A 27170-nucleotide genomic window follows, 5' to 3' on the forward strand; every position below is an offset into this window, starting at 1 on the left:
TTCCTTTCCTACTTTCCATATGTAAGCATGTAAGTTTAATTTATCTAAGTAACAGTTACTGATAACGTAAGGGGGAAAGTACCTGCCCACCAAGAATGAGAGATGAAAAATAATTTGAGCAAAGGGAAAATAGGCCGCTCCCGCGTTCTTTTCTAAGTACGGGCTTTACATACTTCCCTATTTTACTCCCGATTTTAGAGGAGCCGGTGCCTCTGCCAGCTGGAAGATTTTACCCCAAAGCGAGTCTTTCGACCATAAGGTTTTCCGAACCTCAAGACTTGTTTTGTGGCAAAGGGAGCCGCGGGTCTCTTCCTCTGGGATTCGAGGAAGTTTTTACCTGGTTTTTAGCGGTGCCGATGCCGGGCGAAGCAAGAGGCCCCTTCAAATAAACGCACCGCCTCGGGAAGCGAGCGACCCTCCTCAGGGGCAGCCAAGGGACCGAGCCCAGTCCGAAGACCCCGCAAGCGCCGCGGCCTCCTTCGCGCCCCTTCGGCGCTAAAGCCCCAGCAGCGGGGTTTCAGGAAGGCGGCTCCGAAGGCCGCTCTCCCGCCCCGAGAAGGCGGCGACCGGGCGCGCCGGGTACAAGGCGACGGCGCCCTCCCCGCCGCTGCCCCTCAACCCCGGCAGGAGACAAAGGCGAGGCCTCGGAGGCCCAAAGTCAAGGGCGGCCTATGGGAGGGAGGGAGGGAGACAGCTACGCCAGGCCGCTCGCAAGCCGCCTCGGCTCCGCCAAGCTGCGAGGGGGAAACGGAGGCTGACACAAAGAAGATGGTGCAGGCCGCGCCCTAAAGCGGGCGCCGCGCCCCGTGACGAGCAGCGGGAGCCTCCCCCCGCCCGCCGGCGCCCCGCGCCCCGCCGAGCTCACCTCAGTCAGCAGGGGTTGCCTTCCAGCGGCCGCGCGCCACTAGGCCAGAAAGCCCGGCGAGGGACTGCGACGAAGGCGGGGAGGGCGGCGCAATTCCTGCCGGCTCCGCTGGAGGCTGCTACCCTCCTCCTCCTCCTCCTCCGGGGGCTCTCCGGCCGCGTTGCCGCCCCGGGAAGGATTTCTCCGCTGCTAACCAAGCCAAGACACAGGGAACCGTTCGCTTTCATGTGTCCGCGGGCTGGCCGAGGCTGGCTGCTCCCGACGCCCGCATCGCCCCATTCAAAACCGGCCCCAACCGACCCCGCCGCGCGGCTCGCCAGGAAGCGGGCTTGGGCAGGGAGCCCGAGAGGGGCTTCGCAGGAAGGAGGGCCCCCCCCCTCTCGTGTGAAAACGAAGTCAAACCGTAATAGCTACTCTTAACGGTCAACTAGAGTTCCCGCGCCTAGAGACTTAGGTGTGATGACTATCATGATGATGATGATGACGACGATGATGATTACTTACCGCCATTCCCCGCCAAATCTCTTTTATGGACTTTTAATAAATGACCCTACTAGAACCAAAGATATTGGACAACATGACTGGACACCAAACTGCAAGGACACACGGTTTAATGCAGGCATGTCCAAAGTCCGTTTCAGGGGCCTAATTCGGCCCGCCAGTCAGTTTAATCCCATTCCTGTGGCAGCTTATTTCCTGGGGTAAAATCCTAAAAACCTCAACAACTTCAATACCTAAAAAAGGTCAACTTTGGTCAGCCCTTCACTTCATCAAATTTGGCCGTCTCTGAAAACAGATTGGACACCACTGGCTTAATGGGTTTGGATGATTTTTTAGCGCAAGTTAACATAGGCCAAGGAAACGAAAAGTGGGCAGGAAAGGGGAGAAAACTTCCTCCAGGTGTTGCAAAAGTACGTTTTGTTGTGCTCAAGTTGCTCTGAATATTAATTCTTTCAAGATCACAACAGACTTTCGAGCCTGGTCTCCAAAAGAGAGTTCAGACAGTGGCCGCCAACGTGTTTGGGGCCTGTGGGCACTTTTGGGATCCTGAGAGTCTTTGGGCGCCGGTGACACGATGGCTGCTGTGAGCACAAAATGGTTGTCATGCTTAAAAGACATGGGGGGGGGGCAGCAGCTCCATGCAAATATGGAAAACTTTAATTTAAAAATGCTTGAAATGAATAAGCCGCTGTCAGGGACTGGTCAGATGAGGAGGTGAGGGGCACCCCAAGATGCGTCCAGGAGTTGGAGTGAAACAAGAATATTGAGGGGTCCCTTCAAGGGGTTCAGCCTCTTAAGGAAGATTGGACCTTCGGAGAGAGTGTATCTTTTAAGGCTCAAACCGGTCAGGAAATGAACACAGACCAGACCAGGATATACAAAAGCAAAGCAGCTATAAGCCTGATCTTTATTAACTGCTGCAACAAGGTGCTCACTGCCACACAGGAGGCAGGAGGGACCCAGGACAAAGGTGTGCAAGCCCTTATATAGACTTTTGAACAGCCCACCCCTCCATATATTATACGTACATCACAGAAGGGGTGTAGCCCAAACCACCCTCCAATACATCATACGTAAATCAGAAAAGGGGCGGACTACAGAAATCTGAGTGCTTTGTTTTTATCCTGCCTGCCAGGTTACCTGATTGGATTACCTGGGCATCCTGGCCACACTTTTGTTATGATAACTACCCAATCCCTGAATACAGGTCACAGGCTCACCCTATTCATATCTTAAATGTGCCCTTGAGATAGGATTTGTGAGCAAAGAGGCAATGGGGAGGCTTCCCATTTCCTTCAACCTTGCAGAGAAATATTTGAGGTCATTTGGAAGAGACAAATGGTTTCAGGACTTTTTCTGTGGGTCTCAGACATGTGGTCTATACATTTATGTATATGCTTGCTTGGTACATTTATGAACATTTACTTTATATATATATAAGACCTTAAAATTCTTATAACAGGAGCAAGCTAGCAGAACCAGGCGTTTTATCCAGTGCATAGAGCTGAAAACCAAACAGGTAGAGGGAGCCCCTTGGCAGCCACCATAAGTAGGAGGGGTCTCTGGGCAACAGCTCAGCTTTGAAGGAGTACTCTGCATTGATACTAAATAAATGAACTGATAAAGAAGCTCACTGCGTCCCTGGTTTCTCTCGGCTGTTAGCCAAGCGTGCTGCCTGTTGGCTCCCACGCAACAGATGGGACAGTAGCTGAACTTTCCCCATAAATCTCATCCCCTCCCCCAAAACCACCTAAGCATTTATTGCTGTGGGTGCAGGGGCGTATGAAGGAGGGGGGTGGGCTGCCCTGAGCACCACTCTGGGGGGACGGTGTGACAAGATGACCCACTGCCCCCCCAGCTGTAGAGCAGCTGAGGGCATGCATGCATTTAGTATGGGCGCCGCTCATGTGGTATCCGTACGGACTGCTGCTCGCGAGTGTCCATATGGGCTGCCTCTTGCACAGGGATCATACGAGCTGCCATGCGTGCACAGTCCGTACGGCATGCCGCGTGTGCACAGCTGGGTGGTTCGCCCCACCCCTCGGTATCCCGCCCCAGGTGCCAGAGAGGGTTCCTCTGCCACTGTGTGGGTGAGGTGTTGTAGATTAGAACTAGAAAATAAATCAAATAGTTCAAAATTATTCCAGAACTCTAGTAATCATTCAATTTTATTTATTTAAATATCTAACTTTTTAGGCAAAAAAGGCTTCCCAAGTGGCAATGAAGATCAGTAAAAAAAAGTACAGGACCTGTCCATAGGCTTACAATTGGAAGGTGGGAAGACACAAAAAGAAAATAGGGGAAAATAAGCAAATACATGGAACACAGAATAGAAAAGAACAGCTCACCACGCGGAACACAGCTCACCAGAGTTGGAAAATACTGCCCTACTAGTGTAGTGATTGATGCAGAACATCTACTGCAATGTGTGGGAAAGAATAAGCAAGCAGAGTGTTTCAAGTCCAGGGAAAAGTCAGTCAATCAACAAAGGTAAAAATAGTCCTAACCCTAACCCCACCCTGACAAACCCAAAACACAGGATCAAGATTCTACTTCCGTTAGCTAACCATGAGGTTTGCCAAGGAACCTGGCTCATGCATTTTCTTACTCTGTTATAGGTGTTAATAAAAAGGTTGACATAATAAAAAGGCTAATATGACAGGAAACCCACCATTATGAACCTTGATGACAAGCCTGATTCCAGCCTTCTCTCCTGTAAGGCCTTCAGGCATATCCTGACCTATTCACACCTGACCTAAACATTAACACATGCAAATGTAGTTGCCAAGTATAGGATACTCAGCTCCTTGATGTGAGTCATCCACACATGATTTGAAGGCAGATAGCATGGGCTTACAAATCAAGTACGTAAATAAAAATACTTAACTAACTGACCAATAGCATCATAGATAAATTTGTTCTGCTCCCCCCAACATAAAGCCTGCCCCTCCCCCCCATAAATTCTGGCTACGCCCAGATGGCCATGATTTATTTTAGGGTGGGCAGGTTTTATGTTGGGTGGGGAGCAGAACCAAGTTATCTGTGACAAAGTTGTAGAATGCTGTGGACAGGTTCTTGAGTTGCACATAGATGACACCTGTGCTGAGGGAACTGTGCTGGCTACCAGTAAGTTGCCAGGCCATGCTCAAGATCTTAACATATACCATATATAGCCCTGAACAACTCAGAACCAGTTTTCCTGAAATATCACCTGCCCCTATATAAACTTGGAAGATCACTTAGCTAATCAGTATAAATTCCACTTGTGGCAGCACACCCTACAGAAAAACATAAGATGGTGACTCCAAAAATAGGCATTTTCTGCTGTTGCCCCTACTCTATGGAATGCCTCCCTCAGCCCTAAAATATAGCAGGAACATATGAAATGCTTCACATTTCTTGTAAATACCTATATTTTTACCCAAGCTTTTCCTAACTCATGTGATTGGATTCTGCTTTATGCACTTGAATCTCTCAAAATTTTGTTTAATTTGCTTCTATACTGCTGTTTTAGTGGCTTTAGGTGGTATTTTTGTTTCACTGACACTGGTTTTTTAAATATTGTTCATCACATGAATATCTTTTTTAAACTATTAAGTAGTTCATAAACCATTTTAAATAATTATTCGATCAATAATCCAACCTGCAAAGGAAGAGGATTGGGGCTGAAAAAAATTAAGGAAAGTGGGAGTGCAAGGAGAGTAGAATATACAGTACAGGAGTATAAAATGTATTTATTTCTTATGTGACACAGAGGCACGCTTCATGGTGAACCGTAAATGTTTTAAGTCTTAAAGCCAAATATTTTATAACAGCGTGTCGCTGTGACCCCCCCCCCCAAAACCAAACACATTCTGGGAATGTTATTCTCTGGTAAAGGAGGAAGAGTCCGTCCCCCCCCCCCGCTCCCGAACTGCGCCGGCGGAAGGATCCTGACGTCGCGTCAGCTGACCGCCTCCCGCTTGCGCAGTGGGAGGAGAGGGCGCTCCGCCCCAGCCCTCCCTGTCCCTCCCCTCGGCGGGGCCGGCGCCGGTTTACGTAACGCCTCTCCGGGCAAATTCCGGCTCGGTCCCGCCGCCTGACTCGGCACGGGCGCCAGAGGCCCTGGCAGGTAAGCGCGACCTTGGGCCAGGGGCGCCTCGGCGGGGGCGACGCTCCCCGCTCCCCCCCCCGCGCTTTCCCCGGGGCCCGGGCCGAGGCCTGCGGCGCGGCGCGGGGGGGGGGGGGACCGGCCTGGCCGGGCCTCGCGACTTGATCCGGAGGCCTCTGCTGGGCAGGGCTCCGGGGCCGCGCCGGCTCCCGCAGGCGGTCTGGCGCGGGCGCCGCTCCAAGGGCAGGCGGGAGGGCCGGGCCGCCGGGCGAGCGGCGTCGGGAGGGTGGACGGCCGGGCAGCCGGGCCTGCCCTCTCTGCTCGCGGGGCGAGAGGCCGGAGTGGGGCGGGGGGGGGGCGAGAGGGCGGGCGGGCGGCGACTCGTCCATGTTGGCCGGCTGCTCCGCCGGAGCGGAGGGCTTCCTGCGCGCTTCCCGCGACGCCCCTGTGGAGTTTGTTCAGGCGCTCCTCCTCCTCCTCCCTCCCGGTTTAGCACTGCGGAGTCGAACTGGGCGACGGGGGCGGAGGCTCCAGAGGCCCATTTTGACTGCTCTCCCCCCCCCCCCGCTCGTGCTGATCTTGCAGACCTTGCTTGGGGCTGCTGGAAAAAGTACTTTCAAGTTACTTCGTCGCTGCTCGGCTGTACCTGCCGCTACGTTTGCTGCGCTTATATTATTGTGCTCTCGTGCCAAGTAAACCGGAGAGGAGGACAGGCGTATAAGCAGGGTAGCCGGGCAGCCTTACCCCGGGGCCGGGAGGGCGGTGTCGGCTGGGGGGTCTCGCCAAGGGCCGGACGGACTTGCCCTGTTTGAGTTTACCTTCTTCTAAATAGACTTCCGCTTCGGGCCACAAACAAGGTCCTCACCGGCTTGAATGTAAAATTTCCAAAGCTTTTCTGAAGCTTAATGTCCTTGCCAACTTTCCCACCTTTCCGTTACTGAGTTTCTTTAGGAGTTGATTGAAAGGCCGCCAGAGCCATTTTGGTTTCAAACTCTGGTTAATGTATGGCTTGGGTTACCGGTATATTGGTTTTCAAAACGAGATTTGAGCCGATAGCGTTTTTTACCGATAGTTTAAATCAAGCATGTGTTTAGTCTGGCCCTTTAAACAAATCCACAACTGTATTAGTAGTTCACCTGCCCTTGCAAACCTATCTGTAGGCTGCCACTCCTAGGCATACTTACTGGGGAGTAACTGTGAGCAAGGCTCAGTTCTGAGTGAACAGGCATCGTCAGTGGCTTGAAAAAGTTAAAGTTGCAAATGCTAAATTGCAGGTCATACACCCAAATGGTTGGCATACTTAAACATAAAAGTATGGGTGAAATGAGCAGCATATGACTTGAGTTGATGAAAATGTATGCTGTAAAAAGTGCTGCTGCTTTTTGTGGTAGAGCTCCTTCGGCATTCATATGAGGAAGTTGAGAGGGCAGCAGCGGCTGCTCTGCAGAAGAGGGTGAAGAGGCTTATGGGAATATTTTTGAAAACACTTTAATCTTATAATTTAAAGGAGAACGTAATTGATTCTGAGACTATATGGGATTGAAAAGAAAAGTTAAAAATACTTGGTATTTCCTTTCTGCTCTGAGATTTCAAAGGAGGAGTTTTTCTTGGTATCCCTGAAGGGAAGGGGTGCTGGGGCGGCCTTGGAATAAGCAGGCAAGTGGGTGAGGGGACCCAGCCCGCCAGTCCTTGCTGCTAGGAATGGATGAGCAAGTGGGAGGCTGGGCAGGCAGGCAGGTGCTGTGCTGGCCTTTCTTGCGCTTGCTGTGTGCAGTGCCTGCCTGGGAGCTGAGTGCCCAGCACTGAAGGGGAGCATTTTCACCATGCAGGCCCAGCGGTGCCCACTGCTGCCTCCCAACGTGAGTAAGATGGTGGCCTCATGTTCACCTTCAGCCAGTCTCCATCTGGCCGCTAAGGCTGGAGGCATCTTCTTCCCAGGAGGCATCTCTCTTTGGGGTGGGGGGGTGGGGATGGCAGCGTCAGCCACTGCCCAGAGAACTCTGAAGAAGAGGGGAGAGGAGAGGAAGCTGAGGGAACACTCCACAAGAGGGGGTGTTCAAAAAGGGGCGAAGGGTTCCCAGCTCTGCAAGCAAGGGTTGACATAACTGGATTTCTGAGGCTTAGAGTGTGTTTCCCCACAGGGAAGCCACAGAAAGTGTGTCAAGGGAGCCATGGACTCAAAAAGGTTGAAAACCTCTGGATTAGGGTATTGTAGTGAGGAGACCATCCCTATCCCAAACTGAACCAGAACTTGCTTAGCCCTAAATGCTAGTGTAAAATAATAGGCTTACCTCTGATAGATTAACTTGTTCTAGGATTCAGTCTTGGAATCTGTTTCCATATATTCCAGGATTCAAGCTCTGATATTGAAGCAGTATAGTTTTAGTCTTCTTTTAAATGAATTTACTGTTTTTTGTTGGATCCCCCCCCCCCATTTTATGTGTAAATCACATGGAAATGATTGATAAGAAGGTGATTAATAGATCTATGATGAGTATGCACCAGGGACTTAGCCTTAAGAGGCCAAGTAGTCAACTGCATTATGTCCCAACATACCAAATTAAGTCGAGGAGCAGCATTTCCGGATGGATGGCATAGGTTTCAGGCACTCTGGAGCCCTGATGTTTGTCTCTCTTTTAGGAATTAAGCACTTTTTTCCTGAGCATATGCAGAATATCCTACTACATCAGAGTAATAAATCTCTGAACAGGAAGTAATGCATATTTTGTTCTGTATCTTACAATTTGAGACTTCCATTAGAAACAAGTGAAAAGAAACCTGTGGTTGTAAAAGGAATATAGGATCTAAAAAAGTTATAAATTTATATTTTTATATTTCACTAAATTCCAAGGATTAGAAAATTTCCCTTTCCCTAGAGAAGTTCCTAACTCGGTGCAGAACAGTACAGCAGTACAGGCACACCTTGGAGATATTGTGGGTTCAGTTGCAGACCACCACAATAAAACAAATACGTATCACAATAAAGTGCATTTTTTCCTTTTCTGCTCCAGCCCTAGCCAGTGCCACTCCTGTGGCCAGAAGAGGGGTGGTGGCAGCAGAGAGAGGACTTCCTTCTCCTGGAAGCAGACAGGCTGCCTGCAGCTGCACCCAGGTCCTCCTAAGGAGCTCAGTAAAATGAAGTACGCCTGTATTTGCAAGCTGAATGCTGATAATTTCTACTACTGTCATTGGGGTTTAAATGAGCCCATTTAAAAAAGCACATTTGATTTTTTTTCTTGCGCTACTGGTATTCATTTGTGAAAGACAGAAATAGGACTTAACATGAAGTTATATAACATTTTCTAAATGATTGTTGTCCATATAGTAAGAAGGATTTAGGATTGTATTTCAGCCTTACTGTGTTACACTGTAAAACTTAGTGAATGTAAATAGATGCATTTTTAATCCTCTGTCTGCCACTTTCTTTATATCCATGTTTGAAAATAGTGCTTCTCATCTTTTAAATGTCTACTTCATGTAGGGAAGTTAATATTTGATCAATATTGACAGGATTGATGTTGCTCCCTTACCTGCTTCCTGCTGCTTCCTTATGATTGTGGTCAACTGCCATGTGATTGGTTGCTGCTTTGTCTCTTCACTCTGATGGAACTGGCAAGTTAGGTGGGTAGCTGTGTCAATTTCACAGAACTTTATAGTATGTTTCCTTCAGAAAGCCCATGTATATGAGCTGCTACTTACATATATGAAACACCCTTTTGAAGGAGGGAAGAAAGAGAATGCCACAACTGAAATAAAGCACATCATTCCCAAGCCCTCAGCCATGTCAGTGTCACTGAACATCAGAGACGAAGGAAGAAAAGGTAATGGAGCAGATAAGCAAGCAATGAAGAAAAGAGCCCTTCATACTTCTAGGCTTACAGTGAAGCCAGCACCAATCATGTTGTGATGGAATTGCATTCAAGTCTAGTTGCAGTCTCCTTCTTTGGAGGTCTTTAAGCAGAGGCTTGACAACCATATGTCAGGAGTGCTCTGATGGTGTTTCCTGCTTGGCAGGGGGTTGGACTCGATGGCCCTTGTGGTCTATTCCAACTCTATGATTCTATGCAGGGCAGTGTGGTCCAGTATCCAGAATAGATTACTGTAGTATCCAACTTAAGTCATATTCAGAGTACACCCACTGAAATAAATAGTCCTAAATTAGTCAAATACCACACATAGTGTAGAAGTGTTTTCTCTTGTGCTAGCTGGAAGGGGCATTGTGATAGAATATTTCAAAGCTGGAAAAGTGAAGAGTAGTAATGTGTATTAAGTGAAGTGATATTAAGTTCTTAAAAATATGAATGTGATTTCCCCCTTAATCAGACTTTGATCCAGAGCCTGTTTCAAAAAATAATAAACCTGTATTTTTTTAAAAAGAAGATCTCTGAGCACATAGAATGTTCCACAAAGTCATATGCCTGCATATATCTGATATCCAGGCGGAAGTTTTGCTCAGGAATATTTGGCATAAGCAGACTTCTAATTCCACCCACCTCCTATGATGAAATAGCTAGCACATAGTTTTTAAAGTTCATTTGCTTCTTACTGATTATGAACTATGACTGCCAGCCTTACTCAGAAGATGAAGGGCTTTTTAGTATTAATATTTTATTGAAAAGCTTTCAATTATAAAGAAATAAAGTGGTACAAAGAAAAAGGGACGAAAAGAAGGGGGAAAAGGGACAAGAATGTGTAAAGGAAACAAACCCAATATATGAATATATATGAAAAATACTACATTCTTTTTAAAAATTTGATAGGTAAATATCAATAGCCAACTACATTTTGTAAAAATCATTCAAGCAAAGTCTTTATTTGTAAGCACTTGTCATGATGTTCTGTGTGCCAGAAGTTTAGAAGACGTTTAGTCATGCTGGCCACATAACCCAGAAAAGCTGTCTGTGAACAAACCCCAGCTCCCTCGGCCTGAAAGCAGAGATGTGCATTACACGCCATTAGGGCTGCGCGATATCTGGTTTTCAATATCACAATATATTGCCAACTAAACATCACAATATCTTGATATATCATGGTATATCTGCGGCAGCGGAGGGCCTTGCCGGACCTCGCCGCAGGGAGAAGGGCGCCTCCGCATGGAAGTGGGGGTCTTTGCTGGCCATCCCCGTGACAGAGGAGGGCCTCACCATGCCTATTCATGGCGGCGGAGGGCCTCACCACACCTCCCTGTGGAAGCAGAGGACTTTGCAGGCATCCCCGTGACGGAGGAGGGCCTCACCGGGCATCCCCACAGTAGTTGAGGGCCACCGTCGTGCCTTTCTGAGATGGCAGTGGGTGCACTGCGCTTCCCTGGGGTGGCGGAGAGCTTTGCTGCACCTCCCCATGGCAGCTGAGGGCTTTATAGTGTAAGGAGGTGTGAGATTTCATAAAAATATTAATAAACTTCCATATAATATTTTAAATATTTTTTTCAGCTAATTTAAGAATAGTTCAGCTGATTTACAAGGCAAGTTGCATCTACTTCCCCACTTGGAGGTCTAAGCGGAATCTATGCATGCATAAGCCCCACTGAGTTCATCTAAACTTCTACTTTCCTGGTAGTAAGCCTCATTGAATCCAGTAGAGCTTGCTTGTGAGTAGACATGCATTTGCTTATCAGCAAACACCCGCCATACCATTCTCACACAGTACCCAACTTCTCATTTCAGCAGAAGGCAACCAGTTAAATCTTCTCCCCTCCATTTCCCCCGACACAGAAGCCCCCTCCCCCAAAAAACTCCACCCCACCAATCTCTCCCTTTTTATTAAAGGGAGGGAGGGCAGGCAAGCAAAGACTTAGTCTCCTATAAACAAACAAACAAACAACTTTCCTTTTGTGTCCACCACTGCGTGCAGAATCATGCTTTAGAAATTGTAATTGTAGTAATCTGATCCATGTGCTTCCGAAAGATTTAATGAAAATGACCTAAATAAGGGAACTTTTTGCTTTTCCTACTGATTAATGATAGTTCTCTGACTCCTGTTAGAGAGCAATTTTCTCCATAGCATAAGTATTTTAACAGTCTCCCCTGGTATTAACAGTAAATATCTTAATATTAAGTGTAAAAATTCAAGTGTTTGACTGGGTAACAGTTATTTTATCGATTTTAGCTTTTTTACATTCCAGTTTTAGGTAACTTTTCAACCATAGTTTTCACTAGTATCTTTCTTTCTCTAACTTATACATAGTTGTAATGAAAAAACCCAAACCTTTTGAAAAGTGGCTTTCCTCCAATCCTTTGGGTTGTCTTTCCTCCTCCACCCCATTTACTCCTCTGCAAGTTTACCAGGGAGATTAGATCTTGAGGATCTTACCAGATACACTTACTAAATAGGCTGTAGTGGAAGCAGGGGTGGATGAAGGCCCTGATAGTTGTCTTGTAAGTTCTGGTGTCCCAGGTAACGCATATGCTGCTACATTTGTGGTTGTGCGACTGGCTTGACATGCACTGCTTCTCCTGTTTTCTCCAGAAACTGCAGTGACATTGGCCTCTCAAAGGCAACATTAGATTCTTTCATAGCTGATGTGGCTTCAGTCATGAACTTGCAATGCTCCCCAATTCTAGAAGTAGAAGCAACTTGACTACATAGCAACCTGAAGACCCTAACGTTGCCACTCTGATTCCCTATTTTATCTAGCTCATATATGTGTTCTGCCATCCTCCTCCCAATATGTGTTTGGCTTTAACTATGTTCCTTGGAGGCTGCACACAGTGTATTTTCCTTGTATTCCTAAGTCAAGCAGCCCTCTGTGCGTTAGTCACAGGTAGCTCCTACTCAGCTGGTTGCTCAATGACTGCATGGTTCTCAGTTTGCTCTTTTTCTCGTGTGTGCTCTTGTGGCTCATCTGATTAGCTAATTCCACCACAGAAAATAGTAATTGGTTAGTGATGTGATTTTAACTTGTAGTTAAGCTTTTATATTGATCTCTCTGACACTCAGCAATTAGCACAATGAATATAACTTGAGAATATGGCCTTGTGTGAGATCTCTAAAATGGGTTTGCACCAAATCTAGAACACTTCCTCACTGAAAATCAGAGAAGGTTGATTTCTGTACTGGTAAGCAGTGTTAGAAATCCCTCCAGTCGACAACGGCATTTTGTGACTGACGCATGTCCAATTGTCACCTTATGGAGATCTCTGGATGCCAGGTTGGCGACTGACATCTCCATCTGGCTGGCCTGTCCAGCTTTCTTAAGTAGTAGAGCTTATTTATTGCATGTATGTCCCATATTTTCTTCAAGGAATACATGGTTCACCCCCCTCATCAGTTAATACCTACAACGACCCTGTGAGGTAGGTTAAGAGACTGTGACTGGCCCAGGGTCACCCAGGGAGCTTCATAACTGAGTGGAGATTTGAACCCTGATTTCCCAGGTCCTAGTCCAACAATCTAACCACTACATCCCAAATGCTTCCTAGAGTACTTCTGTTGTGGGGCAGCTCTATAAATTAAGTAGGTAAATAAATATGGGGAAAACAAAATGTCACTTAAAGAAGGATCTGAAATTGCTCTCTCCTTCAAGTTTCTGTTCAATGCTTGGTAGTGGAAAAAAATTGGGATGTTCGTTTTGGGTGTTAACCAAGAGAGCAGGCACAGTTTGCATTGAAACCACTACTAACAACTACTAAACTAAGGTGGAAGCTTCTTTCTCCTGTGAAAATGCTGATTGTAGTTCTCATTCACACACTCTGAAAAATCTTTAAGAGCTATGTGGAGCATAATCAGTTTGTGTCTGGAACCTTTATAGAACTTTATACACACAGGTCCCGCTTATCAAACGCAATGCGTTCCCTGGAAATCATTTGTTAGGTGAGCGTTTGCAAAGTGATTCTACAATTTCAATTGATTGCTATGGGGACATTTCTAATCCATTATTTCTCCAATCTTCCCCCTCTTCCATGGTTTCTTCCTGAAATGGCTGTAGCTAACCAGCAGAACTGATTTGTCCGATCTCTCCTGCTCTCTGATTTGTCCAGTCTTATCTTCCTTACTCCCTCCTTGCATGGTTTCTGCCTGAAAATGGCTGCCTCTGACCAGCATTCAAAATTCACCAGGCACATTTTGCATATAAGCTGGACGCCAAATGGTTCCTTATTCCAAGGCTGCAGTCACCAAAACGGAATACCTGGTTGTCATTTTTGGGCAAGATGGCCTTAAAATCTTACTTTTCAAATGATGGACTAACTGTGATTTCTTCTTTAAGTTCTCAAAGCTCTTAACCTCGCCAGATGTTTAACTGATAATCACAGTCAGTCAATCTTTTGAAAAATAAGACCTTAGAGCCATCTTGTCCCAAAATGGCAACTAGACATTCCATTTTGGCAGCTGTAACCCTGGTTTAAGGAGCCATTTGGCACTTAGCTTATATATCTGAGTTTCTAACACAGATCTGGAGGTACACCAAATGGCTCCTTAAACCAGGGTTACACCTGCAGAACAGAATGCCTAGTTGCCATTTTTCTGCCAGACAGTTGGACTTTTTGGTTCCTGGTATCTGGAACACAAACACAAAGAAGTAAGGAAGTGGGCAAACTCTTAACTGTTTGTATATCTGAATCTGTAGTGTGAGATTTGGGCATAATTCTTTATGTTTTGGTAAATGATTTTTCACATAAGAAGTGAGTGGATAGTTGGGACCTGTGCATAGGTGCCTGCAACCAGTTATTGAACAGGAAACTCTGATACAATGCTTTTCTACTTATGGACAAAGCTGCCAGCTTTGAGTGCATGGTTTTCAGGACCACATTTAGCTAGAATTGCAATGTTGCCTAGCGCAAGAGCTTATTTTTCCAATATTGTGTAAAGAAATGTGTATCAATACATTAGGTTAGGATATTGAGAACCCTGTGATACGGAGCATGGATAAATTAGATGAAATTACTCCTTTTCTCATTCTAAGAGTGCAGTCTAGGCAAGTTGGCCCTGTTTTTGCTGGAGTGGAATTTATTTGTTCATAAATATGTGGTTTGGGCTGGATAGCTTTAATCCTACTTGTACAAATAATTGTTATTTGCAATACTTGCTTAGTTTATGAGAATATAACTTAGAAGCAATTATTATTAAATTTATTTTAGAATGTTTTAAGTAAATACGCTTTGCACTGGGCTGAAACCTATTTGGCAAGATTGTTGTAAATGTGCATTTACATAGGAGCCAATTCCAGGGGATCGTGGGTGCTTGGGCACCCACAGTGTCAATGGAAAGAGCCAGCAGGCAGCAGTTCAGCTCCTCCCTCCACAGCCAGAGAGTGAGGCACCCCCTTTCTGCAGGGGGGGGGGGGTGAGGCTCAGATGCAGTGTCTCTCTACCTCTGTGTCCGAGCCCCTCCCCATGTAAAAGGATGACTTGCTAGCTGCAGATAGTAGGAGGAAGAAGAGTCACCACTGCCGGCTTCCACAGTGCGGAGTTGCCATGACATATGCACACGCCTGCACATAGTACATTTGATATCATGCACTATGTGCAGGTGTGTGCATGTGACATCACATATCCGTGTTGTGGTGGTGGGAACCCAGAACCCTGAGGGCGAGATGGCCCCCTTGTGTATTTACTGTAGTCCATTATGAGTCTTTGAGATAGGGTAGAAATAATTGGGAAATATTAGTTATATCACCAATGTAAGTAAGCAAACAGTATATTTGCTAGAGAACAAATGTTGGTACAGATGCTACTAACTAGGTTTTGGTATTCTCAAGATCAGCGGTGAGGAGCCTCTGGACTATGGGCCTAATTAGGTCCTCCCATTTCGTTCAGGAGGCTGTTTTGACAATGCCGTGTCCACCTGGCCTACACCTGATGTCACAGATGACCTGACTTTAAATGACCTGAGGCTTCTTCTAGTAGAGCCCAAAATATATGTTTATTTCTTGCCCCCTACTCACCTGAAGAAATCTTTAGAAGCCATTTATCAAACATTTTAGACCAAGATCTTCTAGGCTGGCACCGCCTCAAAATATTTTAACACCCATTAATTACCAGGAAGATAGGTGCCTTCCATAGTTCCAGTTACAGATAGGTAGCCGTGTTGGTCTGCCATAGTCAAAACAAAAAAAATTCCTTCCAGTAGCACCTTAAAGACCAACTAAGTTAGTTCTTGGTATGAGCTTTCGTGTGCATGCACACTTCTTCAGATACCTTCTTCAGGGAGATAGGAAATGTGTTCTTTATGCTAGTTTTCAAGCCCTGCTTGAACATAAGAGACTTTGCTTTTTACTTCAGCACCCCACATCTGTTCTCAGGAACTTTCCTGCAGATTTCTTCCCCTGCTTTTCCTTCTCCCTTTTCCTGCCAGAAAAGGGACATTCAACTTCAACACACTGAACCTGGACAGGTATTATGTCTCCTTTCTCTAACCAACTACTGCAAAAATGAATCTTTCACTTTCAGCCATTAACCCAAAATCTGTCACCTGCTTTTTTCCATTTTTCGCCTAAAAACTTTTCCAAAGCTCCACTGCCTAAACCTTCCTTATTCCTCCAACAGCCGCCTCTTCTCTCCCTACTGCTAAACTCTCCTGGTACCAGCTTCATTCCCTCAGCCAATTTCCCCTCTTTCTAGTATACCCTTTGTATTTTCAGGCATGCTTTAGGAACAAGACTTCTAAACTAAGCCCTTTGTTAGTGTGCTGCCCATTGATTTTGTTCAGTATATTTAGTAAATATGCTAATTTCCCTTAGAGACAGCACGTTAATTCCCTTTTTGATGGATTAAAATGACTTTTGTGTTATTTATGTGTTAACTCTTGGGTCTGGAGCGCATCCAGGTCTCAACATAAAAAGAACAACAAGGGGGTGTCCAGATTGCATTTTTATTGCTTTGATATATTTTTTATAATATAGAGGCTTACAACTATTTTTATAAATAAATGAACCTGTTCACTTCATCGCAGGGAGCTATGCATCACAGAGAGCTATTCAAACTCCAGCAATCCTCTGCCTGGGCAAACATGGATCACTTTCTGTTATTGTGACATCAGGAGATCATTATGTGGGAGATAATGATCTGGCTCACTCACCAAGTCTAATTCCCCACCCTTGTGCCAGATAGATGTAAAATAAAATACTAAAAGTTGCTTTACACAGTTTACCACTAGCCCTGACTTTCTCTGCTTATGGCTTCTTTCGATAAGAAAACCCTTTACTAAAAGAATATATATATATATTTACCACAAAATTTATACATTTATACAGTTATTTTCTTACTCTTGTGAAGCCATGTAAGAAAGATGGCATTACTTATGCTCTTCCTCCATTAGATCTACTGCCATATAACTTTCACGGGCTTGTAGGAGATGGAGTCAAAGGCAAATCTGTGGGGATGACAAGAAAAGCGGATTCCTCTGTGAAATGCTGCACAATTCAGCCCCAGTCCCCTCAGGCTAGCAGTCGCCATGCGCCCTGCAGCTGTCCTTCTTCCTTTGCTGTTGAGAGATGGAAGCGGGCAAGGACAGCTGTAGAGCACATGGCTGAGCACTTAGGCAGCTGCTGGCCTCTGAAGGACATGGAGATCATGCCTTTTAGCCTTAACCTAAATGTACCAATTGGCTAGCAGGTGCCTTAGTGCCAGATCATGTCCTTTGCAGCTGTCCTTGCCCCACACTCCTGTTGAGAGAGGATAGGGAAAACTGCTAGTGTAGCACGGCACTTGAGCAACTACTAGGCTCCGTGTCTCTCTCTAGGCTAGAATCACTTGGGCAGGGGGACCAGGGACCCTGCCAGGACCCTTCGCTTGTGGGCACAGCAGGGCATCCCAAGCAGTTGCTAGCATCTGTATTCTCCCTTTCTGTTCTTTTTCTAGAGGAACAGAGGAAGAAATTGTGGTTGGGAGCTGTAGACAAGACTATATGTTCTTTTCAGAGAGCAGTAGTTTAAAGGCTAGAAGAAAGGAGGAGAGCGTTCTGTGTGTACTCTGCACGCTGGAGCCCTTTTAATAAGACTTCTGCATTCCAGAGTTGGGGCTCAGGGATTTTTCTTTCCCACTGCAGGAAAGTTTGTGGATTCATCGGGCATCGGGGGGCAATTATGTGCCATAGAACCTCAGATAAACTTTTAGTCTATTCTGTGGGTGAGTGGGAAAATTGAAATAATTAAATATAGTTTATTTTTAAGCAATGATGTGACTTCTAAAAGATTTTGAATTAGACAATTTTCTATATAATATTTGGCTTAACTGTTTAAATGCCTGTCTGACTGGATTACTTGATGTATACAAAAGTATACATCATTCCAGCTAAAGCTTTTATTGCTAGTATTAACACATTTGTTTAATTATCTACATGAGCCGACAAATTCCTGTTTTGTTGTCCAAAGCCAAAAAAAACCCCTTGTCTCAAGAAAGCCAAAGGTGAGACTTCTTCACCAATCTCAAGTACCTTTAATTGCTCTTGGAGTATTTTTAATGCCTTCTGTTCTTTCTCCTTAACAAATTCCTTACATTTTTCATTTTTTATATAATGTTGCCTCTCATTTTATTTGTTTTCTGGCTTCTAAAGCCTGAAGCAGATATAATCCTGTATGGAAACATTTAAAGGTTTCTCATATTGTGCTCCTGAAATGATATTAATGTGAAAAAAACAACACAATCTCCTGATTAAATCTATCTACTGTATTTGTGTCTCTTAGAAGTGACTGTTTTTATATCCATATCGTATCAACTTGTTCTGTTACTCTCATCTTACTGTATAATGGAGGAAGAGCTGATCATAGAATCATAGAATTGTAGAGTTGTAAAAGGTGAAAGATTTGTACAATCTGAGGAGAAGCCTTCATCTGTGATGATGAAAAATGAAAATTCTTGAAGGAAATAAAAATAGATATAAAATTAAGAAATGTAATAAAGTATCTAGGAATAAATATAACAAGTAAAATTTTGTAATGGGGATAAGGAGACAACAGGGCAGATAAATAGTCAAAGCTGGGGAAAACACACTTTGAAAATGTTGTCTATAAGGATAAAAGAAAATTATTATAAATTAATTTGGAGATGTTATTTAACACCAGTCAGATTAAATCAAATAAACAAGGAATATTCAGTGTTATGTTAGAGGGGATGCCAGGACTTATGTTCACATGTGGTGAGGGTGCAAATATGTACAATTTTTTGGCAAAGTGTGTTTAAGGACATAACAGAAATCACTGGGTTAAAACTGACCGAAAGTCCCAAGGTAGCATTATTATCAGTTTACGATGGGGTGGAAGGTACAAATTTGACAGCTGCACAAGGGGCAAGGTGATTATAAAATGGAAGAATGGTATAAAGAGGTGTGGGATAAATGATAAATTAACATGCGCTATTAAGGTAAGATGGGGAATATGCAGGAGAAATGATTTGGAGGAGCTTTGGAAGGTATTTGTAGAATTTGTACTGTTAAAATGCAATGGGGTCAAACCATTGCAAGAGGTGTTGGAATTTTGGGAGTTTGGGTAGTTACAGTGGATGGTCTCAGGGGTGGGGTGCACATTTTTATTGTTATTTATTTATTATTATTACCTTGTCAAAATAAAAAATAAAATTATATATAAAAAAAGAATTGTAGAGTTGGAAGGGACCCTACAGATTACGGTATCTATTCAGCCCCCTGCAGTGCAGGAATAGGCAGCTGTCCTGTATGGGGATAGAACCTGCGACCTTGGTATGATCAGCACCATGCTTTAACCAACTGAGCCATCAAAATGTGTGATATATTTCTTATTTTAATATTGTAGTCTGTTGCCTTAAGTACTACAGGTGTTGCAAGGAACAAACCAGTCCTTTGAATTCAGTGTATTGCAGAATTCTCAATGTAAATATTTTATTATTGCCCACTTATGACTGCCCAAGTATTTCCAAAAGCAAGTTAATAATAAAAATTTTAACAAAACTGAATAGCAGGAAAAGTCATAATTACCAAAACAGATATGCTAATTTAGTAATGTATGACAAGCTTGGCTCTTGTGGGATTGGAATCCAGTAAGAGGGAAGGTTAAAAATGAAATACAAAATCACTCAAAGTTTACCACTCCTTTTTTAGAGCAGGAAAGTAGTGCTCAGAGGCTGAGTAAGTTTTACAGGTGGATTGCATTTCAAAATATTTAATTGCCCCTGAGCAAAGAATTGCTTTATCAAGATCAACGGAAGATTTGCCTAGAGCGAGGGAAAGGGAGACAAGGTTCCCCTTTCTCAGCTGAAAGTGCTCCCCAAAACTTATTTTTTTAGTTTTCAAGCCTGTAATGATCACTTCAGTTCAGTTCCTTTTTATAACAAGGCTTTGTTTTTTTCATAAGTGTACATTTCTGTTCCCTTTATACATTCATGCATTTTGCTTAAATTGTGATTTTTTTCTTCATATGCATCACAGCCTCTTTTTTCCTCTTATTTATAGGTCCTGCTGGGGATTTACATCTGGCGTCAATGTGAAATTAAGGTAGAAAAATGCACATAAACATGTGTTTCCTGTTAAGATTTAGTGTACTCAGTGGTTATGCCTGAAGAGTGGGTCTTGTCTTTAGACTGATAACTGCCAGGAAATATAAATGATTATCCTAGAAGTCAAGCTTCTCTCCTCCTTGCTGGAGTGAAAAAAATAACCATCTCCAGGTTCCTACGGAATATCATCTACAGAAAATGCATCACGTTCTAAGGATGACAGTCACCTAGATTCATGCACCCAATCTATACAGTTGTTGTGGATGGTTTGCCATCTGAAAGCTCCTCAAGCTCCTGTCTGGGCTCTGTACCTGTTTCTGAAATGTCTCTGCTTCATGCTTTGGGCCCCGTGCAGACCTGGCTGGGACAAGAGCTAGAAAAATGTGGCATTGATGCCATGATTTATACTCGCTATGTCCTCAGTCTTCTACTGCATGATAGTTATGACTACGACCTGCAGGAACAGGTATTTGCATATTTTGGATATTGTTTGAGTGAAAAACGAATGCATGTTTTCATTGTGTGACACGTGTTTGAAATTCTAGATGTGTTAACTGATTTTAGATTCCCATTTGAATAGCAAATATTGGGTACAGAGTGGTTACACTAGACTTGAGGTTTGATTGACTGGCAACCCAAATCTTACAGATGGAGGAGGGATAAGAAAGGGCAGATTTTAACCATTCTGAACAACCTTTTTTTTAACCAAGGCTGTCCCTGATCTGGAACCACATATCCCTGTCTCTGTAGTAGCAGAGGTGCTTCTCAAGCTCTCCCCACCTTGATTGCATAGCCACATTACAAATGCACCCCTCCCCCCAAAAATATCTGCAAAGGGTGGATCATCTGCTTAAGTCCTAATCGATAGATGAAGCCTTTAGGTGCTGTCTACAAAGGCTGGAGCTTGTTTGTTTTTTACTCAAATTCTTGTTGCCTAGTCCCTTCCTTAATTTCCTTTTGTGTCCCAATTCGCTTCCCCTTTTTTCTTTTCATATTTATTATTTTCAAATTTATACATTAAGCCATGTTTAAACTTTCTTAGTTGCTGTTTGGCATGAGGTGTTCATTGAATTTGTGGTGTTAGAGTTGTCCAGAAAAGGCTCATTGTTACTTGCAGCTTTAATTTGCAGCTTTTTGAAAATTGACTCGTGTATTCCTTGAACCCATTACTTGGCAGTCAGTGGAAGAATATAGGAGAGGTCCATGTGTCTATCTACATAACCCAATTGCATGTACAAACTTAAACTTGTTCTACAACTTGAAAAAGGAGAACTTACAAGGGCATTACATGAGCAGTGGTGATGATGGAAAGGAAGAGGGCGCATCCTGGGCACCAGGATTTAAATGCTCCTGCAATGGCACCAGCAAATGCAGCAGGAATAGCAGGCAGGCATTACTAACATGGCAGTCAGTTGGTGCAGGCCATACTGTTCCGAAATAGAACTTTTACCAGTTTGGCCAGGATTGTGCCAGTCTATTTACCAAAAAAAAGGCCCTGGATAACAGTTTGGCTGGCAGTTGTTTTGGCACAATCCGTATGCCGTTCTTTCCTCATGCCTTTTATTTGTTCCTTAAGACTGGTGCTGTATGTTGCTAGCCTCAAGTAAAATGTTGGCACTGTTTTACCAAATAGATCACAATTTCTTCCTTCATGGTGTGGGAGATACCAGCAGTGGCAGCAAATGGACACTTGACAGGCCAGAGCCAGAATGTAGGCAAGTGTGGCATATTCAGTATGGGAGTAATAGTCGCCTACGTTAGTAGTTATTGTGTGTGTGTGTGTGTGTGTGTGAGAGAGAGAGAGAGAGAGAGAGAGAGAGAGAGAGAATGAATGAATGAATAATAATGCATTTTGAAAATGTGATTTATAAATGGTCTCCGGTTAGATGATAAGAATGTGGCTGGTTGCCCGTTTTCTACCTGAACAAAGCATAAATCTTAAGAGGTTTGCACACAGGAGTATGAACCACAAGGTTCCACTATTGGTCTAGGAGCTGGCACCTAGTCTCTCAACTCTGCAAGCTTGTATTTGCAGAGCCTGGTGCTCAAAAGTAATATAGGTCTCCTACAGTGGAGCTTAATAACATTAAAGGAAAACAAAAGTTAAGGCCATTGCCGTGACCTCTGAGCTAGGACTTGTGTTGCTTTGCTCAGGGCCAACATGGCAAAGTTGACAGACAAAGCTGCTTGAGGAACACTTTTTCCAGCCTCGTCTCCATGCCTCTGGGTCCCCTGTATTGCACCTGGATAGCATAAACACTCCTGTAGAGTTGAGAGAGACTGAACACTAACAACTAGACCCCATCCAGTCTCACTCTTGCGTGCAAACCTCTTAAGACCTATGGTTTGTTAAGGTATCCACTTTCTTTCACTTGGTTAAAACTTTCTCAAAACTATTAAATTGTTTTTATCATCTGTTGCTATTTTACTGATTTTTGTTTGTCAAAAAAATCTATTTTAATATGCTTATGCTATACTGTTTTTGTAGTATATTTCAAAACCAAAAGTAACAGGTTTCCAGAGTGGGAAAGATGTTGCGGGACTAAAACTTGCATTTTGCCTGACTGTTGGCCAGTTCTTTTTAATTATAGTTTTCTTACCACAATTTGCAAAAGACAGCGAGAAAAAAAAATAATATACTGGAAAGCCATTCTAAGTTCCATATTTAAAACAAATTAAATTTCTCCATTGATGGAAACTTGAGTTTCCAGTGCTTGATCACATATATTTCTGTTTATTAAAATTCACCCCACGTGTAATCCTTGTAGAATCATAGAATTGTAGTGTTGGAAGGAACCCCAAGGGTCATCTAGTCCAGCCCCCTGCAGTGCAGGCATCTCAACTAGATCATGCATTTCAGATGGCCATACAACCTCTGCTTAAAAACCTCCAAGGAAAGAGAGTCCACCACCTCTCATAGGAGTCTGTTCCACTGTCAAACAGCTCTTACAGCCAGCCTTTTCCTGTTTTTAGTCAGAATCTCCTTTCTTGTAACTTGAATCCATTGGAGAAAATAAGCTTGCTTCATTCTCTGTGTGATAGCCCTATATATATTTGAAGATGGCTATAATATAATATGGGGACACAGGTGGCGCTGTGGTCTAAACCACTGAGCCTCTTGGGCTTGCTGATCTGAAGGTTGGCAGTTCGAATCCCCGCGATGGGGTGAGCTCCTGTTGCTCTGTCCCAGCTCCTGCCAACGTAAAAGTTCGAAAGCACGTCAAAGTGCAAGTAGATAAATAGGTACTGCTCCGGCGGGAAGGTAAATGGCATTTCCGTGCACTGCTCTGGTTCGCCAGAAGTGGCTTGGTCATACTGACCACATGACCCGGAAGCTGCCTGCAGACCAATGCCGGCTCCCTTGGCCTATAGAGCAAGATGAGCACCGCAACCCCAGAGTCGTCTGCGACTGGACCTAACCATCAGGGGTCCTTTACCTTTTTACAGATTATGAAGTAACACTTCTGAGAATGTTAGTGCTGATGTGAACGCAACCAGCAATTCCTTAAGCAATAGTCTAAATGCCACCCTGATAACACTGGGATGCCCTTCTCCCCATTCATTTTTGTCCATGGCACAGCTGCTTCTAGTGGCAGATAGCCACAATTTTTTCATCCCAGAATATAATTGGGTATTCTAATCTAGCATCATTCCATGGGGATATCTGGGGAGAAAATATGGCAGCCACCAATGGAGTCCTTGCTGGCAGAGTTGGAGTGTAGAGGTCCCAGTAGGGATGTAAGTGGGAACAAGGATAGAATGGAAGACTCAGGGAAGTTTGTAAAACTAAAGATGTGGTAGATACATGTGTGTGTATGTTGTGAAAAGGGATGGGATTGCAGTGTAGTAAATGGAGAAGGGGTATCATGTATTTTGAGCAATAAGAGGGGCAAATCTCTTCCACTTTGAAGTTTTTGATAGAGGGCTAATATGTGACCAGAAGGTTCAGAGAGAAGCCTGCAACTATTTGGACTAGAGTGAAGAGGATAGGATGAATTTTTGCTTTGCATTATGTAGAGAGAAGCACTTTAACACAAATAGAATCGTCTGCTTTTTGTTCATCATGTTTAGTGATCAAAGATGAGGCTTATGCCTGTTTAACAGGGTGAATGTTGATGCCAGTGGATACAGACAGCAATTTTGGATGTAAGACAATCGTATTCTTGTATACAAAGTTTGAGATGGCAGTTAGATGTAAGTAAGTAAAAAGATAGCAGTTAGTAAAAAAAAACAGATGGGCAGTCATATGTGGAATGGGATGGAAGAAGGATCATAGGTAGAAAAGAAGAGCTGTGTGCCATCATCATATAGATAACCTCAAAGAATTGAGTTGGAAGGGACCACGAGAGCCATCTAGTTCAAACCCTTGCAATGCAGGAACCTTTTACCCAAGATGGGAGTTGAACCCATGACCCTGAGATTAAGAGCCCCTGAAAAGCCATAAAATTTGAAGGTATTCATCGACTGTGTCAAGAGAAACTTCCTCCCACAGGGAAGACTTCGATCAAGCAATCCCTTGAGGAGAGCCAGCTGAGAACAATATGTTTTTTAAAAAAAGGAATGAAGGAAGTTGCAGTGGAGAAAGTGGTTGATGGTATAGAAGACAGCAGAGAAGTTGAGGAGTATACATACAGTGTACCATATCAGTGGAGAGCAGCCAGAAGTTGAGATAACTGTTCAGAGGGAAGGAGGGAAATTAGACAGTAGGTAGAGGAGCAGAATGAGTCAGAAGAGGGTATGGCAGCTAGTGGTGTGTATGAATGTGGTGAGGGAGGAACTTAAGTAGACTGAAATGTTGGTGTGGAAGATAATGTCAGAGGGGATGACAACCTTTGATATGCTGTGATGTGCATACAAAGTGCATTGAGGCAGAAATTGTTCATATCTTCCATGACTTTGCTGCTGCTGTTGATGAGTACAGATTATAAATGTGTCCAGCACTTATTTGAATCAAAGTATTTTCAGATGAGTTTCAGCTGTTGGGGTGTAGACAAGATTCTTTGGACAGGGCGACCAATTTATTGTATGCTTGATCTTTCCCCCTTGTTTTATATCAAGGAGGGAGGGATTGGCCAGCTAGGTAAAAGACGAGACGAATGCCTCACTTTGTGGAGGAGTGCTTCTGTCTTTGAAGGAAGTAACTATAAAACTTCACCTAAAGAAGCTTTTGTGGATCAAGAAGTTAACCACCACCAGCCAATTGCTAGTACAATGGTACCTTGGGTTACAGACGCTTCAGGTTACAGACGCCACTAACCCAGAAATAGTACCTTGGGGTAAGAACTTTGCTTCAGGATGAGAACAGAAATCGCACGACGGCTGCGGGAGGCCCCATTAGCTAAAGTGGTACCTCAGGTTAAGAACAGTTTCAGGTTAAGAACAGACCTCCAGAACGAATTAAGTTCTTAACCCGAGGTACCACTGTATTCCCTTCCTGAGCAAGGTTGTTATGGAGTTCCAGATACTCTTGGATGAGACTGGTGACCTGAAATCTGATTGAAATGAATTCAGATATAGTTTTGGCACAAACACCACTTGCTTTGTCTTGATGGATGACTAATGCTGAGAAACAAACAAGGAGGGTGTGTGACCATGCTTATTCTCCTGTACCTCTGAGCCACTTTCAGTACAGTCGTATCTTGGTTATCAGACGCCTTCGTACTCGGATGTTTTGGCTCCTGAACGCCGCAAACCCAGAAGTTAATGTTCCGGTTTGCGAATATTTTTCGGGAGCCAAATGTCCAACGTTGCTTCTATGGCTTCCAATTGAGTGCAGGAAGTTCCTGCATTTCAGGAGTCAAACGGACTCCCGGAACGGATTATGTTAACCAACCAAGGTACAACTGTACAGTTAAACATAGTATCCTTCTGAAAGCCTGTTTGTTCTGGGAATTGGGGGCAATGTATTATGGTGGTTCCATTCTTCTCTGGGTGGTCAATTCTAAGCAGTGGTGCTAGGGAAGTACTGTTAACCTCCATGGCCTCTATGCTGTGGAGCTCCACTGGGTTCTACCTACTGGGGTGGGAAAGCTGAAAAACAAATTACATCTGGCAACCAATGTGCTGCTTTGGTTTCAGATAGTAAGTACATGGGTAGACGAGTCTAAGAAGCCCGGGACACAAATGTTCATGACCCTCTAGCGGGTAAGGTGGCTCATTTGCCAGAAGTAATGTATTTTGCATTAGCTCTCAAAACTTATATTCAATTTTGACCAAACTAAGCCTCCTAAGGGGACACGGGTGGCGCTGTGGGTAAAACCTCAGCGCCTAGGACTTGCCGATTGCATGGTTGGTGGTTCGAATCCCCACGGCAGGGTGCGCTCCCGTCGTTCGGTCCCAGCGCCTGCCAACCTAGCAGTTCGAAAGCACCCCCGGGTGCAAGTAGATAAATAGGGACCGCTTACTAGCGGGAAGGTAAACGGCGTTTCCGTGTGCGGCTCTGGCTCACCAGAGCAGCGATGTCACACTGGCCACGTGACCTGGAAGTGTCTTCGGACAGCGCAGGCCCCCGGCCTCTTGAGTGAGATGGGCGCACAACCCCAGAGTCGGACACGACTGGCCCGTACAGGCAGGGGTACCTTTACCTTTACCTTTTAAGCCTCCTAAAGCAAAATAGACATCAGGATTACCCCCCCCCCCCATCGTAGAATTGTAGAGTTGGAAGGGACCTCAAGGATCATCAAGCCCATGCCCTGCAAATACAGTGGCACCTTGGGCTAAGTACTTAATTCGTTCCGGAGGTCCGTTCTTAACCTGAAACTGTTCTTAACCTGAAGCACCACTTTAGCTAATGGGGCCTCCCGCTGCCACCGCGCCACCGGAGCCCGATTTCTGTTCTTAACCTGAAGCACTATTTCTGGGTTAGCGGAGTCTGTAAGCTGAAGCGTATGTAACCTGAAGTGTATGTAACCCAAGGTACCACTGTATGACTATAAAATCTTCATCACCCTCTTACTCAGTTTAACAGCATCAAAGATGAACAAAAAGCTCAATAAGTTTTCCTGGACGCTCATTATACACCATTCTCTTGGCTAGCAACTGGAACAACTGTTGCTTGTTTTCATTAACACGTAGGAATTGCTTAAATTGCATTGGAATTGTAGTTTTTGACTTGAATACTGATGTCACTTCCTCTTGATTCTCAAGTATCTGCCTTCACACTGTTACTAGAGTATCTATCAAACACCATATCTAGTCGTGAAATATCCTTCAGTTGATTATTGAAATATGATTTAAAAACACTTTCATAGTATTCTGAAAATGTTTTGACATTGCCCAGATTACGTTTGTGGATTACAGCTGCGCCATC

At 44.3% G+C, this 27170-nt stretch overlaps 2 protein-coding genes across 19 annotated transcripts in view; one reads left to right on the forward strand and one right to left on the reverse strand.

Moving 5' to 3' along the window:
- FAM193A (family with sequence similarity 193 member A) overlaps window positions 1-2316 on the reverse strand; it is a 50584-nt gene extending 48268 nt beyond the window's left edge. For 3 of the 7 annotated variants that reach the window (XM_028738280.2, XM_028738279.2, XM_028738277.2), the window contains exon 1: window positions 866-2316. The gene's annotated coding sequence lies outside the window, so the exon portion shown is untranslated. Of the gene's footprint in view, window positions 1-337; window positions 822-865 lie in introns of those variants that run through there. The other 4 variants (XM_028738285.2, XM_028738282.2, XM_028738287.2 and 1 more) reach the window with 2 other exon arrangements.
- Window positions 2317-5329: 3013 nt separating this feature from the next.
- KIAA0232 (KIAA0232 ortholog) overlaps window positions 5330-27170 on the forward strand; it is a 51569-nt gene continuing 29728 nt past the window's right edge. For 3 of the 12 annotated variants that reach the window (XM_028738308.2, XM_028738315.2, XM_028738314.2), the window contains exons 1-2: window positions 5330-5477; window positions 19818-20327. In XM_028738308.2, the coding sequence (XP_028594141.2) occupies window positions 20097-20327 (231 nt within the window). In that variant the 5' untranslated portion in view covers window positions 5330-5477; window positions 19818-20096. Of the gene's footprint in view, window positions 5478-6033; window positions 7316-8467; window positions 8597-8966; window positions 9078-15609; window positions 15789-19817; window positions 20328-21494; window positions 21577-27170 lie in introns of those variants that run through there. The other 9 variants (XM_077933531.1, XM_028738310.2, XM_028738312.2 and 6 more) reach the window with 9 other exon arrangements.

This window comes from Podarcis muralis, chromosome 8, assembly GCF_964188315.1.
Source record: "Podarcis muralis chromosome 8, rPodMur119.hap1.1, whole genome shotgun sequence".
NCBI lineage: Eukaryota > Metazoa > Chordata > Lepidosauria > Squamata > Lacertidae > Podarcis > Podarcis muralis.